The sequence below is a fragment of the Neophocaena asiaeorientalis genome, unplaced genomic scaffold (assembly GCF_003031525.2).
Source record: "Neophocaena asiaeorientalis asiaeorientalis breed wild unplaced genomic scaffold, Neophocaena_asiaeorientalis_V1.1 scaffold388, whole genome shotgun sequence".
Classification (NCBI taxonomy): domain Eukaryota; kingdom Metazoa; phylum Chordata; class Mammalia; order Artiodactyla; family Phocoenidae; genus Neophocaena; species Neophocaena asiaeorientalis.
In genome coordinates, this window is record NW_020172738.1 from 2876984 (window position 1) to 2894620 (window position 17637).

The 17637-nt window shown below is 44.9% G+C and overlaps 1 protein-coding gene across 1 annotated transcript in view; it reads left to right on the plus strand.

The window, feature by feature from the left end:
• DNER (delta/notch like EGF repeat containing) overlaps window positions 1–17637 on the plus strand; it is a 247215-nt gene that overhangs the window by 93386 nt on the left and 136192 nt on the right. Inside the window, exon 6 of the mRNA XM_024740527.1 lies at window positions 2936–3081. Within this exon, the coding sequence (XP_024596295.1) occupies window positions 2936–3081 (146 nt within the window). The remainder of the gene's footprint in view (window positions 1–2935; window positions 3082–17637) is intronic.

Genomic DNA, 17637 nt, shown 5'->3' on the forward strand with positions numbered 1-17637 from the left:
CTTGACTACTGATGGGTGGGGCAGGGTTCCCTCCCTATTGGTTGTTTGGCCTGAGTCAACCCAACACTGGAGCCTACCCGGGCTCTTTGGTGGGGCTAATGACAGCCTCTTGGAGGGCTCACACCAAGGAGTACTTCCCAGAGTTTCTGCTGCCAGTGTCCTTGTCCCCACAGTGAGCCAACGAGGGCTCACACCAAGGAGTACTTCCCCAGAACTTCTGCTGCTAGTGTCCTTGTCCCCACAGTGAGCCACAGCCACCCCCCACCTCTGCAGGAGACCCTCCAACACTAGCAGGTAGGTCTGGTTCAGTCTCCCCTGGGGTCACTGCTCCTTCCCCTGGGTCCCAATGTGCAGAGTACTTTGTGTGTGCCCTCCAGGAGTAGAGTCTCTGTTTTCCCCAGTCCTGTTGAAATCCTACAGTCAAATCCCACTAGCCTTCAGACTCTGATTCTCTAGGAATTCCTCCTCCCATTGCCGGACCCCCAGGTTGGGAAGCCTGATGTGGGGCTCAGAACCTTCACTCCAGTGGGTGGACTTCTGTGGTGTAAGTGTTCTCCAGTCTGTGAGTCGCCCACCCACCCAGCAGTTATGGGATTTGATTTTACTGTGATTGCGCCCCTTCTACCATCTCACTGTGGATTCTCCTTTGTCTTTGGATGTGGGTATCTTTTTTGGTGAGTTCCAGTGTCTTCCTGTTGGTGATTGTCCAGCAGCTAGTTGTGATTCTGGTCTTCTCACAAGAGGGAGTGAGCGCACGTCCTTCTACTCTGCCATCTCGGTTCAGGGCCACCTCAATTGAATTTCTACTGGCTCAGCAAATTTAACAGTTGAAAAGAATTTTTAAAATAACCTTTGGAGAGAGGCCTCTTCTAGAGAATTACAGAGCATTCTGTGATCTAAATGCTTAGTAAGGCGACAGATGGTATAGATTTTTCAAATAATTTAATGTGAAGCTAGAGAACAGAGCAAAGAGTTGAAAAATATCTTTATAATTACTACCTGATTTTACCTCCACTACTTTATGTGTAAAAATGTCCTTTAAAATGAGCATTCTGATAGCACTCCTACATTGTACCAGGCTCTATTTCTCTATCAAAGTTGATAAGCAATTTTTTTAGTAAACTGGAGTTTATGTATTCTAATGATGGCTGTTCTTCCAAGTGGACTTGGTGGATGATAGCACGTTCTGGAAACTCCTCTTTGGGACTTGTCTTTACTGCTCTGGTCCTATGCGTACCTGCATCCTGACTTCCTACTTGCCACTTCTCTGAGACTTGTCCCTTGCCCTCAAGGAAGTTTCAGTAAAGGTGTTTTGACAAGTAACCATCCAAGACATAAAATAATCAGGGACCTGTATGGAACAGTATGTACTTGAGTGCAGATGGACATGGTCGAGCTGGGAGGGGGCTGGGGTATTGGGGAAAGACTTGTGAATAGGAAGAGAACTGAGCTATGACCCCTAGAGAAGGATCACAGTGTATTCCAGGCAAAGAGGCACCATGGGAACGTTTACAGAGTTGGAATGAGCAGGGCGTTTGCAGGCGCTGGGAGGAGGTTTGAGGTGTCTGTGTGATGTGGGACCGTGACCAAGAAGTAGAAAGCTCTACAAAGGAGGTGTGTTTGCCTAAACCATCCTTTTCATTCTGTCCCAAAGCCAATTTACCATAAAGTTTTCAATAGGAAATCTTAGGAAGAAAGCAACTAGTTCTCTGTGGATGTAAAATACTACTCCGTGTCAGACCAGCAGTGCCTGTCTTTACCGAGACACTAAGAGATATTTGGTTCCTAATTCCAAACTTGAAGTTGAGGTGTGTCTCCACTCCACTCTGACTTGCACAAATTTGCCAACATAACCTTGATGCTTGTGAACAGGATTAAATCCTCTGCTGCTGTTTTGAACCTATCTTCTGCCTGTTAAAAACATCCCTTACACTAAGGTAGTGCTTTGCCCTTTGCAGATTTGTCCCTGCATGTTCCTTAGGGTACAGGGAGCAGGGTGATCATGCCCCATTGCCCAGACAGCCTCACTTCCTGCCTGTGTCCAGCTGTCATCATAAAAAGCATTCTTTTTTGATGTGAAAAGAGTCCCAGAGAAAAAGAAAATTGGGGCTTAGAGAGGCATGGCTGTCTAGAATCATTTCCACCCCCTTGTCTTAAGCACCTTTTCTGGGTAAACAATACTTACAGTATTATTCCCTCATGCCAGTTGGAGACTATTATTTATTACATATTTATTGCTACCAACTATGTACAAATAACTGCACTTGACATAAAGATCATTCAGTGATAAATATGACACATTAATGCTTTTGTGATCGGTATTCAACTATGATTGGTCCTGTTTTCTTAGATGGTTAAAACCACATAACTGAAATTGATACAGCACAGCCAGACTGGTGATCAAGTAGATATTTATGAAAAAACCCAACAGAGAATGTGATCCATGTTGCATGCCCACCCCTGAGGGCACTGAGCTGCTCGGGCAGACCCATATAGCAGGGTGGGTAGGGGAGATTTAGTGCTTGCGACTATTCAGAGCAGCCAGGAAGACAGAGAGTAGGGAGATGCAAGCACGTGGCTCGCCAGGGAAAAGAGTTCAAAAGCAGAGAGAATTCTAAGGTGCTAATGCAGGGATGGAATTCAGAGACAGGGTGGCCCACAGAGGGCAGGAACAGGAGCAAAGCAAAGCAGCCAAGGTGATGACAGAGTGCCTGGCGCTCCTTTTCCTTGGCGACCGGCATCCCTCATGATGCTTGGGAAGAGTGGCCTGCCTTAAAGGCCCAAGGTCTGAATGGCCACGCGCTTTTATGCCTTGGCTTAACTTACTGCATTTTGTTTTGTTTGCCATACTTGAATGTTGTGTAAACTGTAGTCATAGTCTTGTCAGAAGAACGTTGGTTGGCTTTACATTTACTATTGTCCCATTTTCTTTTAGGTTTTGTGAATGATTCTGTTACTAAATCTATCGTGGCTTTGCGCTTGACTCTGGTGGTGAAGGCCAGCACCTGTGCACCAGGGGAGAGCCACGCAAACGACTTGGAGTGCTCGGGAAGAGGAAGGTGCACCACGAAGCCATCAGAGGTGAGGGGACACCTGGGAGCTTTAAAAATGTATATTTACATAAGACTATATTTACATATAAACACACACACACACATACACGCACACAGACACGAATACACACACATACACACCTACACACACACGTATACACACACACACATATACATATGTGTGTCTGTATGTGTGTATATATATATATATATATATAAAGGAGGAAGGAGGAGAGAGCAAATGCATTTGCTGAAAGTCTCCCCGAATTTCTGGTTTTAGTGATTTGTATGCGACATATAGATATATAAATTTCCATATAATTTTTAAACGAAGTACTAAAAAAGTTGTACAATGCTGGACCTCCTCATTTTGGTATCACGTAAGGATTTTGCGAGAAGTATTATCATATCTGGTAGCAGAATTGAGAAGCGGGAGAAAGAAAAGCTAAGACAGAGTCATCTCCTTCCCAGTTGCGACCCAATTCCCTCCTTAGACTTTGCACATCTCCAGGGCCGACAGCAGAGTTACAGAAGTAAAGGAAAAGTAAGAGGAGGAACGGGGAGGAGGTAGGGGCTAGAAGGCTGACTCACTGTGTTTGGCCTTCGTGGACCAGCGCCATCAACTCTGGAAGACCTGAGCGCCGTCCCCTCTTCTTTTTAGCAGCTGAGGTCACGTGGGCAGGGGGCAGGGGCTGAGGACATGTCCCAAGTGACGGGGACCAAGAGTCAGACCAGGAAAGGACCAGCCGTCCCGGAAGCTAGTCTCCCTCACTATAGGGCTCCCTTAGAACAGTTTTGGCAGGTGGAGTCCAGGCTCCACCTGGGCAGAGTGAGACAGGGAGACTCGGCACCTTACCAGGGGCCCTGTTCCATCAGGGAATGCCCATCCGTCTCACCACTTGCTACATCCAACTCCTGCATCTTTTTCTCCAGTCCCCTCTCTCCAGTCCCCTCTCTCCAGTTCTACACAGATTTATATTGCGGTTCGTGCTACGTGCAAGTGGGTTCCCCAGATCCCCAAAGAGCATGGTTTAGTTTAGACCAACGTGAAGGGTAACACAGGTAAATTTTCTTTGGTGCCACCTCCTTGTGGTAATGTCAGCACGTGCAGTAACAGTGATGTGAACTTAGACGTGAGAGGTCTGGGGCTAATGGACAAAAGGGCTGTTGAAGACGCTCATGTTGTCTTGGGAAACCTGTGTCTTAGGTGTAACATTGCAGGGGCTTAAATATACCATTTTCTCGTAAGATGTCCCCTGTAGGAGGCAGAATGTGGTTAGGAAGCCAAGAAAGTAGCAGGGATAATAATTTCTGATAAATCTTTGAAAAGGGGCACGAGGGTAAACCAAAGCCACAACCAAATCCCTGGGGGAAGGGAGAGTGACTGGCGTGAAGCCAGGAAGTGAAGCGTGAGATTTCTTTCACAAGCCGAGCCTGCCCCGTAGATCCTGTTTTCTTCTGTCTCGGCCAACTTGGGCTTGCCTCTTTTCTGTCCTGAGGGGAAGCTTTATTTATCAACTCATTCTATGCAAAAATAAACAAAGTAAAGGGTTTTGAGTGTTCTTCTATGACCATCAAGGCTAGGGAGGGGTACAAAAACATGGAAGCAGTGGGGAACTTATCTGATTAGGAGATTCAAGCTCTGTCAGATGGAAGGAGTGGGGAGCTTATCTGATAAGGAGGTTCTAGAAGAGGTGAACGTGAGAGGCTGAGGAATGCAACTGCTCGAGGTGGAAGAGGTCAGACCCTCCAAGTGAGGCTGCAAAGCGGAGGCACACGGGTCTTGCCCAAATTCATTCTTAGTATTCCCAATGAACAATTCTGCGGCCCCATTAGCCCTTGAAAAGGTCATATTGGTGAAAGAGAAATGTCTTCAACGAAGAACCGAGGGCTGTCTTTAGAATCTTGGGCTGACACAGTGGTTGAGACTCCTTGTGTACTTTCTCTTCTAATGGATGACGCTTCCGGGGAAACTTTTCATCCGAAAAGCAGTCACCCTGTTATCTTAACACATGCGTGTTGATGGCGTGCAGCCTGCCCGGGGGTCTCATCTTCGTGAAAGCTCTAGCTAAGAGGCTCTGCCTGGTGGCTCAGAATGGACTCATTGCAAAGGCAGTAGCCGTATTAAGCACCTGGCACGTAACTTGGCAAACATTGCCAGAGTGCTTTGTTTTTTTGTGAGAAAATGACTCAAAAGCCTTGGAATCCATGCTAATATCAGCACAGCTCCGTTATGGGTACCAGCTCCCGAGGGCCCCTTCCCGAGATAACCCCTCTGCCCCCTGCCCCTACCTCCCCGTTCCACACCAGGTGCTTCTAAAAGAACTCTGCTGTTGTTGATTCTGTCAAAGCCTGCATTTACCTTCAGTGAATTTAAGGAAACTGTGGCCAGTCATCCTGTCTGAGACATGATAATTACCCCTGGTGACTCTAAGCAAATATCAGGCTGGAATTACCATGTCCATTTACAGACCTACCACACTGTTATCTTGATGAGAAACATCTGGAGGCCAGTCTTACTGTTCGCCAAAAGATGGTGGGGGGTTGAAGAGCCGCGGCAGCAGTGGGAATGGAAAGGCGGGGCATCTTTTCTGTGTCCACTCGAGTCCCGTGGTTTTCTGTGATTGTTGTTTTGGCTGTTGTAGCAGCTTACGCTGTTGCTAGCAATAAAAGACTGTTGTTCTCTTTCTTTCTTTTTATTGTTTCTCAAAATTAGGAGTTATGTAGCCCAGCCTTCCACCTAATGCAAGAATCTGTCGTACAAAACGAAAAGAACTGTATTTGGTGGTTTAATTTTATTGTTTCTCATCATTTTTATATCTTTTTGTTAGATCATTCATCAAGATAAAAGCAATTCTGTTACTTCCACACTACTCTCATTTTGTAATGGGACTCATTTCTCTTTTGTTAGATGTGCTTTGGCTGGAGGGTATTTCACAACTTTGAGTGATGGGTGGTTTGTGACAAAGCTTTTGCTTGCTGTTCTTAGATATCCCACCAACCTGGGAAGGTCTTTTAAAATGTTTACTATAGGGCTTCCCTGGTGGCGCAGTGGTTGAGAGCCCACCTGCCAATGCAGGGGACGCGGGTCTGTGCCCCGGTCCGGGAAGATCACACATGCCACGGAGAGGCTGGGCCCGTGAGCCATGGCCGCTGAGCCTGCGCGTCTGGAGCCTGTGCTCCACAACGGGAGAGGCCACAACAGTGAGAGGCCTACGTACCGCAACACTGTAGTGTTTGAAAACTGCTTTTGTTACAAGGGTTGATTCTAATCTTCTCTTTATGAAAAAAATTCGACTGTTGACCACTACTTCTTCTTGAACTTTGTCACCAAGGTTGGCTGCTGCCTATTTGATGATTTCTTAATTACCTTATAGGTGACTGTCAGGGCTCTTTGCTGGTGTGGGCCTTCAGCCGTCTTTAGATCCATTTGGGTTCCATGACCCTGTGTCTCAAGAGCAAGAGATGTGTATTAATCAGGGTTCTCCAGAGAAATAGAACCAATAGGATCTCTCTCTCTCTCTCTCTCTCTCTGTATGTATATATATGATATCTATATATATATACAGATTTAAAATTTATGTATGTAATTTTAATATTTATTACATATATGTACATGCATACACACACACACACATATAAATCAATCAATTAAGGAGATTTATTTTGAGGAATTGGTTCATTGTGGCTCTACCATTATGGCATCTTGGGGAATCCAAAATCTGATGAGGGAGGCTGCTGGGCTGGAGACTCAGGAAAGAGTTGCAGTTCTAGTACAGAGACAGTCTGCTGGTGAACCAGGAAGAGCTGATGTTGCAGGTGAAGTCTGAAGGCAGAATTCCTCTTGCTGGGGGAGGTCAGCCTTTTGTTCCATTCAGACCTCAGCTGATTGGACGAGGCCCACCCTCATTGTGGAGGGCAATCTGCTTTACTCTAAATCCACTGGTTTAAATGTAAATCTCATCCAAACATACCCTCACAGAAACATCCAGAATAATGTTTGATCAATTATTTAGACACCATGGCCCAGCCAAGTTGACACATAAAATTAACCATCACAAGATTCTCTCCACCTTTTTTCTCTGATTCATTATTGCTCCCTTTCTACCCAATTGCACCTTTTGCCCAACAAAGTTAAAGGATTGGTTTTAAATTTTACTTTGCCTAAGATTTACCTGAGGCCCCTGACGAAAGTCATAATATTCCAGCCCCACCACTCAGATCATGACGCCTTTTTTTGGGCAGCCAGGCAATTCTGATGCAGAAGTCGACTGTGGATCATAATTCTGGAAATAGAGGTCTCAAGAGCCATGCTTACCGTCTTCCTATTCTTGCTGATTCCCTAAAGCAAATATGCACCATATTTTTATTCCAAGATTGCATCGTTAATAATTTCAAGGTCACACGAAGTCAATAGAAAAGATAAATGCTGTTAAGTGATATAATGGTTCAATCCGTATCACAAAGCTTTCCTATTCGTTGGCCCTGGTCTGTATTGATAGTGAATGGGGTCAGGCCTGCATTCTTAGAAGATTCCTTAGAAACCTCTCTAGTGCTCTTGCCTTCTGAATCCATCATCCTTAGGCTGTTTAGATGGGAAACTAGAGCTGACTACTCAGACTTTGTTTTGAGAAAGAACTGAGCCGGCCTCATGGCAAGGAGCCATTCTTAATCCCTTCTAGAGCTGGTGGCTTAGTTCTGTCTTGAGGCGTGGGCCCGTGCGTGAGCAGAGCGTTGGAGTGTTGGCTTCCGGAGATTCCTGACCTTCTGTGACCTCCCTGCCTACTCTTGGAAGGCAAAGGCTGAAGCCCTAGGAAGTCCTGGTCTTAACACTTACAGATGAGTGTTTCAGGTTAGGTTGGGTTTAGAAATAAGTCATTGGCCTGAACCGGTTGCTTTACTATTGCTTGATAACACCTGCTGTCCTTGCTCTACACGCCATGTGGTCTGGGTAGGGGACACTATCCTTCCAGGATCCTGTCTGTCTCCTATCAGCAGGCCTCTCCATCTTTTTCCCTTTTTCAAAAGCTTTTGCCTCTTTGGTAGGGCTCCCAGTAAATTCCCGTTTCTGAAGTTTGTTTACTTCAGCTCTGACTCACAGAGCAGAGCGACGAGCCAGCCGTGAGTTGGGCACCTGGTCACCCTTCCAGCTTCCAGCCTCGGCCCCTCTCTCAACCGCTGCACGTCCCGCCCTCCCCGCCTCGATTCCTCTCGCGCATCTCCCTGGTTTTGTTCATGCTGTTTCCTCCATCTGGAATGCTCAGCTGCCCTCTGCCCCCTGCTCTCCCACCTGCCCAAATATATTTCAGGCTCAGCTCAAAATCTTCTTGCTTCTGGAAGCTGTCCCTCGTCCCCCAGTGCAAACTCCCTCCTCTCAAGCCCCGTACATTTTATTTTTCTTATGAGACACATGACATTTGGTTTGTGCTTCTATTTCATACGTGCATTATTATTTGTGTTCACTTTAGTTCATGCGCCACTTCCCGGGCGGAGTCACTGCTTGTCATGGGCCTGGTACTGCCCTAGGCTCTGGGGGATGCACACGTGCCCATATAAGACATGCCCTTTGGGAAGGAACTGGGAGGTTCGGGAGCTGGGAGCTGGACAGTAAATCATGGATTAGAGCAGTGGGAATGTGTGCTTTGGGAGCGTCTTGTAGGGGTGTTCTGGGAGCCCAGAGAAACATCCAGCTCAGACGTGGGATCATTGGGAGTTTCCCAGGGGCATCTCAGATGGTGAGTTCCTTGACATTAGGAGTCCCATCTGGTCCCCTTGGTATCCATGCTAACAACTAGCAAGGTGCTATCTGCATGGGAGATGCTCAAAAACTGCCTATGAACTAAATGAACAGAATAAATAAAAGAACAAAGATGTGGTGGGAAACCAGTTCTCTAGGTTTTCAGTTAGATATGTAATTTGGGTTATATGTTTGGTAAATATGGGAACATGAAAAGGACGTGGTGTGTTTGTTTTATAAACTCACGAATCAGATTATATTTTCTGATCTGAGGCCTTCTCACAGATTGTGTGATCCAGAATGTTGCTGGAACCCCTTAGGCGCATTTTAAGCAGTATTGCCAATCCTTTCCCTATCATTTAAAAAAGAAATAGGTCAGAATAATTTGAACAAATGGAATCTTTGATGCCATTCTTTTCTTGGTTTGAAACCATTGGCGAACTCCTCTTGAGGTTAGGAAGTAGCAACGTGCCGGGGGGCAGAAATAGATGTCATATTCTTTCGTCCATCACTTCTCTGAGAGCTAATTCTTCTACCATCATCAGTGTGAATAAAAAGGCCCTCATGAGACCTTGAAAAGGGCCTGAGACCTGGTAGGGTTGTGAGAAAGAAACGGGGTGACAGCATAGATGAGAAAGCCCATCAAAGCATCAAAGGAAACGCATTCACTGTATCCTTTTGAGCATTAAAATAGCAGCTGACAGAGTGTGGAGTTGCTTTTAAAAGTTCTGTTTGGTATATAGTGGGGTTAGGTCCCCCATGGTTCTGCCGGCACTGGAGAGGAATTTCTCCTTTAAGTAGGGAACAAAACACAGCAAGAGAGGGTCAGAGTAGCACACTAGTGGATGGGAAAATACTTGATGAGCCAGTGGTTAGTGACATGACAGAAAAAAAGACTAATTTATTCTTCTCAGGGCAGGGGGACCCTTCTCTTGACTGAACAAATAGCTTATTGACAATGCTCATTAAAAGCATCTGAGCCAGAGTATAGATGCTTAATGCCAAAATGAAGGTGTCTTGAGATACATTTATTTGCTAATAAAAGATGGGTGATTTCTCCCACAGATTATACTTGCAGAAACCACTTTGTGGGCCTTTGAGAGAGAAAGTACTTGTATGGATAACAAAAATAGAATAATAAATATTAGAAACAGACTAAATACAGAGATCATAAAAGTAAGTTCACTAGAGGCAGGACAGGAATAGAGACACAGACATAGAGAATAGACTTGAGGACACGGGGAGGGGGAAGGGTAAGCTGGGACGAAGTGAGAGAGTGGCATGGACACATATACACTACCAAACGTAAAATAGATAGCTAGTGGGAAGCAGCCACATAGCACAGGGAGATCAGCTCAATGCTTTGTGACCACCTAGAGGGGTGGGATAGGGAGGGTGGGAGGGAGACACAAGAGAGAGGGGATATGGGGATATATGTGTAGCTGATTCACTTTGTTATAAAGCAGAAACTAACACGTCATTGTAAAGCAATTATACGCCAATCAAGATGTTAAAAAAATAAATAAAAAGAAAAATTATCTAAAACTTGGAAATGGGCAAACAGAAAAAAGAAAAAAAAAGAAAGTAAGTTCAGCCCAGTTGTTGCTGTTTCAATGGGCAAGGATCAGCTCGTCTAGAATTTCACGGACTTGTGTCTAAATTATAATTCTTGGTACTAATGTAATTAAAGAGCCATTGCTGCCTTTTATGTTACAGACCGAAGGATGATCATATCTTTGCCTCCACAAAAATATGACAACATTTTGAGTCATTTATTATAAATTATTTTTAAAAATTGTGAATTATGTCCCAAAAGATAGATGTCTTGTCAAGTTTCTATTTGGCATCAGCATTTCCCAGAAGGTTGAAATGTATCTCCCCATATGCTAACAGACAGTTGTAGAGGCATTGTTGGCTGGTGGCATTCCAGATATGTTAGGGTGAGGATTATATCACTGGTGACGTGTCTAGGGTCATAACATGTAGAGTGGAGGGTGATTTTAGAGGCCTCTTCACCTATTTTGTTTTAAACACCAGGAAACCGAGGTCTAAGGGAGATTTAAGCTATGTGCCCAAAGCCCAACAACTAATTCATAGTAGAGGCAGGAGGAGAATGGAGGGAGATTTCTGGACTTTTGCTCCAGGGCTCCCCCTGCTGGGCAGTGTGGCCTCTAGCGGGACCTTCAGCATTTCAGTGTGAGTCTTGGTGCCTGTTTAGCATCTTCACGTAAAGTGTTACTGTTTACCGCAGGGAAGAATCAGGTTGAGATGATTTGACCTCGTGACCTGTTGGTTCAGCACTTCTCCAAGTTTAATGTGCACATGTGGGAATCTTGTTAAAAGTGCAGATCTGGACCAGTGGGTCTGGGGTGGAGGCTGAGATGAGATGCTGTTAACCTTGTGAAATGGAAATCAACCAAGACGTTAGCGGTCACTCAAGACCTTCCAAAGAGACTTAGAAGATTCAGCAACCTGGGTCCCATGGTTTTCTTTGGCATAAAATACAATAGGGGAGTAAGCTCGCTGGGACTCTTATTCTAGAGCAAAGTTTGAGAAAATCCCGGTATGGGTGAGATGAGGAACGCAGGGAAAGAGAAAATCCCTACAGGTGTGGCAGGCAGCCTTTTACAAGTAGCCCCAAACCTGTTCTTTTAGATTACAACCCCCCACCTCCAGATTTACAGAGATGTAATTGACGTAAGATTGCATTAGTTTCAGGTATATAACAAAATGATCCGATATATGTATATATTGTGAAACCATAATAAGTTTAGTTACCATCCATCACCACATAGTTACAATTTTTTTTCTTGTGATGAGAACTTAAAAGGTCTACTCTCTCAGAACTTTCAGGTGTAAAATACAGTATTGTTAACTATAGTCACCATGCTGTACCTTACATCCCCAGGACTTATAAAGTTCCACTTGGAAGATAAAAAAGTTCCAGGACTGTTTTTTGCAGCCCCTGATTTTACAATCTGTTCTTTACACTCTCGATCTTTACAAAGAGGAGAGATACTCATTCTATAACTCTGTATTGGAGACAGATAACTATTATTCTCAGATTTTAATGACTAGCTGTTAGAATACAGAAATAAGGTTCTGACTAGACTTTTATTCCAGAGAGGAGAAAACCATCTGTTTGGAACTTGGTGAGCTTGCTTTCCTTGTCTTTCCTCTCCCTGAGATGCTTATCCTTTTGTCCTAGTTTTCAGTCCACAAGTCAGTGAGCTGAGTGGAAGCCCCTGGGAATAACACAGCTAAGCGGCTTTGCCGCTGGCGTCTGGTGGGGCTGCACACCACGTTCTTCTTTAGGGATCTGAAAACTGTGAGCCACACTTGCTCACAGAAAACAAGTTCATTCCACTTACCATCTTGGAGAGTCATTTATTTCTCCCCATTTCCATCCCTCATCCAATGTAAACAGGGCGAGGAAAACCACCAGGGTCTCTGCTCTCTTGATGTCAAAAGTTAGAAAACTGGCTTTGGAAATCACTGAACTTGACCTTCCTTCCCCTGATGCCCAAATCTCCTCTGAAACATTATCAACTTCCTCAGCCTCTAATTAAATATCTAGCCAGTGACCATTTGCGGCAATTTGGTACTGCTTTCAGATTTTGAGGAGGAAAAAACCCTTTGAATGTTCCCCACCATGTTCTTAGTATGGCTTTAAAGTATAAATGGACTCATCTGTTTCCCTGAAGTCGAGGAAATTAGAGCTTCGGTTTGATTCTGGTGTTTGCCCCATTCCTTCTGCGACATCCTCTCGCGTTTCAAGAATCAGTGAGTGGGGTCAGTGAATGGCTCTGCAGTTTATCCTTCCCAGTTGTGGAGTGTTAGGTGGTTGGGAGTGAAAGTCATGTGTTAGGGGTTAGTGCAGCATAATTTTTCCCAAACCAGACAGAGACGCCAGAGAGCTCTGGGTGTATGTTACTAACGTGTCTTAATGGCACGCAGAGTTAGGGGTTTCGACATGGTATTATTTGAAATCTCCTGGCCCTCCTGGCCCAAAATAGCTCCCCACTGGCCTCCCTTGTCCTTTTTCTTTAGATCTTTGCCCATTTTTCTACCTACCGAGTTACAGACTCACTTGAGGATTTGTCCACTGGATGCAACGTTTGTAGTTTTATGTACCAAACTCACCCAGTGGTTTTCTGACTTTTTGGTCTCGGCACTCCTTTCCATTCTTAGAAATTACTGAGGAACCCAAACAGCTTTTGTTTATTGGGCTGTTTCTGTTGACATTTACTGCATTAAGTTAAAACTGAGGAATTAAAATATTTATTATTTCATGTAATTAATAGACCCATCAGATGTTAACAAAAATAACACCTGTTTAATGAAAAGTAGCCGTTTTCCAAAGCAAAAAAATTTAGTGAGAAGCGAGGCATTATTTTTACAAATCTCTTTAACATCTGGCTTAAAAGGAGAAAAAAGCTGGATTTTTCCATTTGCTTTTACAGTCTATTGCAATGTGTTGTTCTGGTTGAAGTATAGGAAGAAAATTCAGTCTCACACAGATGTTTAGTTGGAAAAAGGAGAAGTGTTTTAATAGCCTTTTCAGATAATTGTGGATATTTTTCTTTTTTAAAAAATAAATTTATTTATTTAATTAATTTTTTTGGCTGCATTGGGTCTTCGTTGCTGCACGTGGGCTCTCTCTAGTTGCGGCGAGCGGGGGCTACTCTTCATTGCAGTGCGGGGACTTCTTTTGTTGCGGAGCACGGGCTCTAGGCACATGGGCTCAGTAGTTGTGGCGCACAGGCTTAGTTGCTCTGCAGCATGTGAGATCTTCCCTGACCAGGGCTCGAACCTTTGTCCCCTCCATTGGCAGGCGGATTCTTAACCACTGTGCCACCAGGGAAGCCCTGTGGATATTTTTCTTGAAAATACTTCAAAACTAGACAAGTGACAGATTCTTAGAGGTTAATTGTATGTGGGATCTGGACCATATTAATGTTCTTGCTGTCTGTCACATTAAAATCCATACGTATGTCTTGCTGTTTGGATCTTCTAACCATGAGTGATTTTTATAACATCACACATTGGTCATTTGGAAAATATTGGAGTTATACAGAGCTTCTAAATATTGACACATTTCATAATACGATAACAAGAAATCACATCCGTGATTGATATCGCCACCAATCTCATCAGAAGAGTCTTTAAGAATTGGTAATCTGTCAAGCTTATAATGGAAGATAAATGTTTTCCAAAATTCTAATTTTTCCTTAAAAGTTCAAATTTTGTCTCTGATACCAAAAACTATTGGTTGTTTTCCTTAAAGGGACAGGCTCGCTTTGTTCACTGGAGAGGAAATATCTACCAGAGGGCCAAGTCTGAATAACAATACTTTGTCTGTTAGTCATTGTTTCAAGGATAAAAGGTTTTCCATGAAAATATGAGATAGTTAGGTCATGGCTCTAACAATCCCATGAGTGTGTTTCCCGAGGCAGCTGCTGGGCGTCTGTGGGCAGCAGGCGTGCTGCTTGCAGACCTTCCATTTCATGACAGGGAATGTTAAAAACAAGACGTGCGTTCACCGTTGAGGTTTCATCAAATTTTAATTTTGATTGCCTCATCCAGGACATTCTAAGTGAGACTGGCTTTTCCCCCCCTCCCTGCAAAATGCCTGAAGATGCCGAAGATTCAGAGATCGTTCATTGCTGCAAAGACACGGCTTTGACATGTGGGGAGGTATCAGTGGTTTCTCACCGTTGTGTTTGCATCAACACAGTGAAAAAGGCACACTGTGTTTTCCTATTATTATGAGATAGTTTTGACCTTGTGAACTCTGTCGACTGAAAAAAAAATGCACAACGTGAGAGTTGTGAGTTAAGTTTTACTGGGGGCAAAATGAGGACTGTGGCCTGGGAGACAGCCTCTCAGAGAGCTCTGAGGAAGTGCTCCGAAGAGGCAGGGGAGAGGTCAGTAAATATGTGATTTTGGTGAAGGGGGACCCGTGCAATCAAGAACACATTTTGGCAGAAGGTTGATGCTACTCACGAGGACCACATGTCTCCATTAATGGTTTTAGTGCTTTTCTAGAGAAAAATTGGGCTCATAGAATCTTCCCCTGAAAATATCTAACTATGAAGCCTTGTTGTGCCAGTTCTTCCCAGAGCACCGAGTGCCTCCTTCCTGGTCTCCACCCCAAACTCCTTTCAGAGTGTGTTGAAGGTCAGTGGCGGCAGTGGTTAGTGACTCCCTCCTTCTAGTGCCAGATGGTGAGTGACAAGTTTTAGTTGGCAACCGCCTGATAGGGTCTCGGGCCCCTCCTCCTGAGGTCTGGAAGCCACATTTTGAGAACCCTTGTCTGGTCCAAGCTTTCCCGCTAACTTTTTTCTCTGGACCTCCTTATTTGCTTTCTGCACTTTTTAATTAATTTATTTATTTTTGCGGTACGCGGGCCTCTCACTGCTGTGGCCTCTCCCGTTGCGGAGCACAGGCTCCGGACGCGCAGGCTCAGCGGCCACAGCTCACGGGCCCAGCCGCTCTGAGGCATGTGGGATCCTCCCGGACTGGAGCACGAACCCGTGTCCCCTGCATCGGCAGGCGGACTCTCAACCACTGCGCCCCCAGGGAAGCCCTGCTTTCTGCACTTTTAACTTATTTTTCTGAACGCTCCAGTTTAGTTTGGGACAATTCTGTTTTTTCTCTTTGACCTTGAAAAGCACTTTATAACTTTTGTCCCTTCTCCGTGGAGATGGCTTCTTTGTGACAACACTGGTTCCGTTGGCTCAGAGCCAGTTTGACGAGTTCTCCGTCTTCGTCTGCTCCTTGACGTCCCTCCCCCCAATGGCCACCTTGGGATCAGCAGCCCACTGTCCCCCGGGTCCCCAAGGCAGAGGCTCTTCTCTTCCCTCCTTCTCTCTTCTTCCTTCTCTGCCAGCAGCCGGCAAAGAGCCACATCAAAAACCAATTGAACAGTCCCAAAATCCTGTTAAAAGCATAAAGTGAAAGCTGGCTAATTAAAATAACAGAAATCTTCTAAAGCAGCTGAAACCAACCTTCCTGTTAAACACTGTGGCAAGCTTTACAGATAGTAAAGAGGATCAAGGAAATGGAGCAATTGTCTTTCTGAAAATTGACCTGCTCGCCTGGAGAGGAGAGGCTGCAGAATTCACCCCTGGATCTTGCAGTTGGGAGGACAGTGATGGTCGGGGGGGTGGGGTGGCTGAGTAACAGGGAGAAAGGAAGAGCTTAGAGAAGCGGTGAGCCTTGCCTTTTTTTTTTTGTTTTTTTGCGGTACGCTGGCCTCTCACTGTTGTGTCCTCTCCTGTTGCGGAGCACAGGCTCCGGACGCGCAGGCTCAGCGGCCATGGCTCACAGGCCTAGCCGCTCCGCGGCATGTGGGATCTTCCCGGACCGGGGTACGAACCCACGTCCCCCCAATCGGCAGGCGGACTCTCAACCACTGCACCACCAGGGAAGCCCGGAGCCTTGCCTTTCTGACAAGCTTGGCATTGAATGGCGGGGGAGAGAGTGGGATGGTATCCTCAGTGGGAAATTGGGTCCAAGGAAGAGTTTTTGCTTATAGAGTGGTGGATGCATTGAACTGGCATAGGCTGAAGGCAAGAAACAGGCAGATGTGAGAGTAGGTAGGTGGGGTGTAATTAATAGGTGAAGGTCCTGGAGGAGATGGAATCAGGAGAGGTGTGGAGGGCTTCAGAAAAGTGAGTCAAGTGATGTCAGGTGCAGGCTTGACAGAGGTTTTAAAACAAGGTTTTATTTAATTGATGTGAAATTCATATAATATAGAATTAACCATTTTAATGTGATCAATTGAGTGGCATTCAGTACATTCACAGTGTTTTTGCGACCAGGACTTTTATCTAGTTCCAGAACATTTTTATCACCCCGAAAGGAATGCTGTTCTCATTAAGCGGTCACTCTCCATTCCCTCCCCCACTCCCTGGCAATCTGCATTTTCTCTCTACAGATTTACCTATTCTTGATTTCATATGAATGGAATCATACAACATGTGACCATTTGTGTGTGGCTTCTTTCACTGAGCGTCATGTTTTCCAGTCCATCCATGTTGTAGCATGTATCAGGACTCCATTCCTTTTTATGACTGCATAACATTACATTGTACGGATATACCACAGTTTATTTATCCATCTACCATTGATGGACATTTGGAACGTTTCTGGCTTTTGGCTGTTGTGGTTGGTGCCACTATGAACGCGCATGTACAGGGGTTTATTTGAGTACCTGTTTTCAGTTCTTTTGGGTGTTTATCTAAGGAGTGGAATTGTCGGGTCATATGGTAATTCTACGTTCAGCTTTTGGAGGAACCGCCAAACTATTTTCCGCAGTGGCCAAACCCCTTTACATTCTTACCAGCAATACATGAGGGCTTAAAGTTTTCCACGTACTCACCAACACTTGCTATTTTCTGGGTTTTTTTTTTTTTTTTTTTTAATTTTCTGGGTTTTTAAAAAAAATTAATCCCTGCCATCCTAGTGTGTGTGAAGTGGTAGCTCACTGTGTTTTTGATTTGCATTTTCCTAATAACTAATGCTGTTGATAGAGTTTTTTTAAAAAATCGTATTACGTGCTTTACGTCTTTGAAATACCTTTTTGATTTTTCCCATCAAAGCCGAATTCTAGTTGTATCCCTTTGTGCAGGAGATTCTAAGAGGCACAGTCTTGGTTACAGCAGAAGAAATAATTGCAGACATCGTGTGGCCGAGTTCAGGAGTAGTGGCCCCTGGGGATTCCGGATTGTTCTGCCTCTAGATCGGAGGCAGGTGATTCTGCTTGCCTGGGCCACCTTGAATACTGGTCTAGGCCAGGTCAGTGCTGGCATATCTGCTCAATCCCAGCTTATCATTGGCATG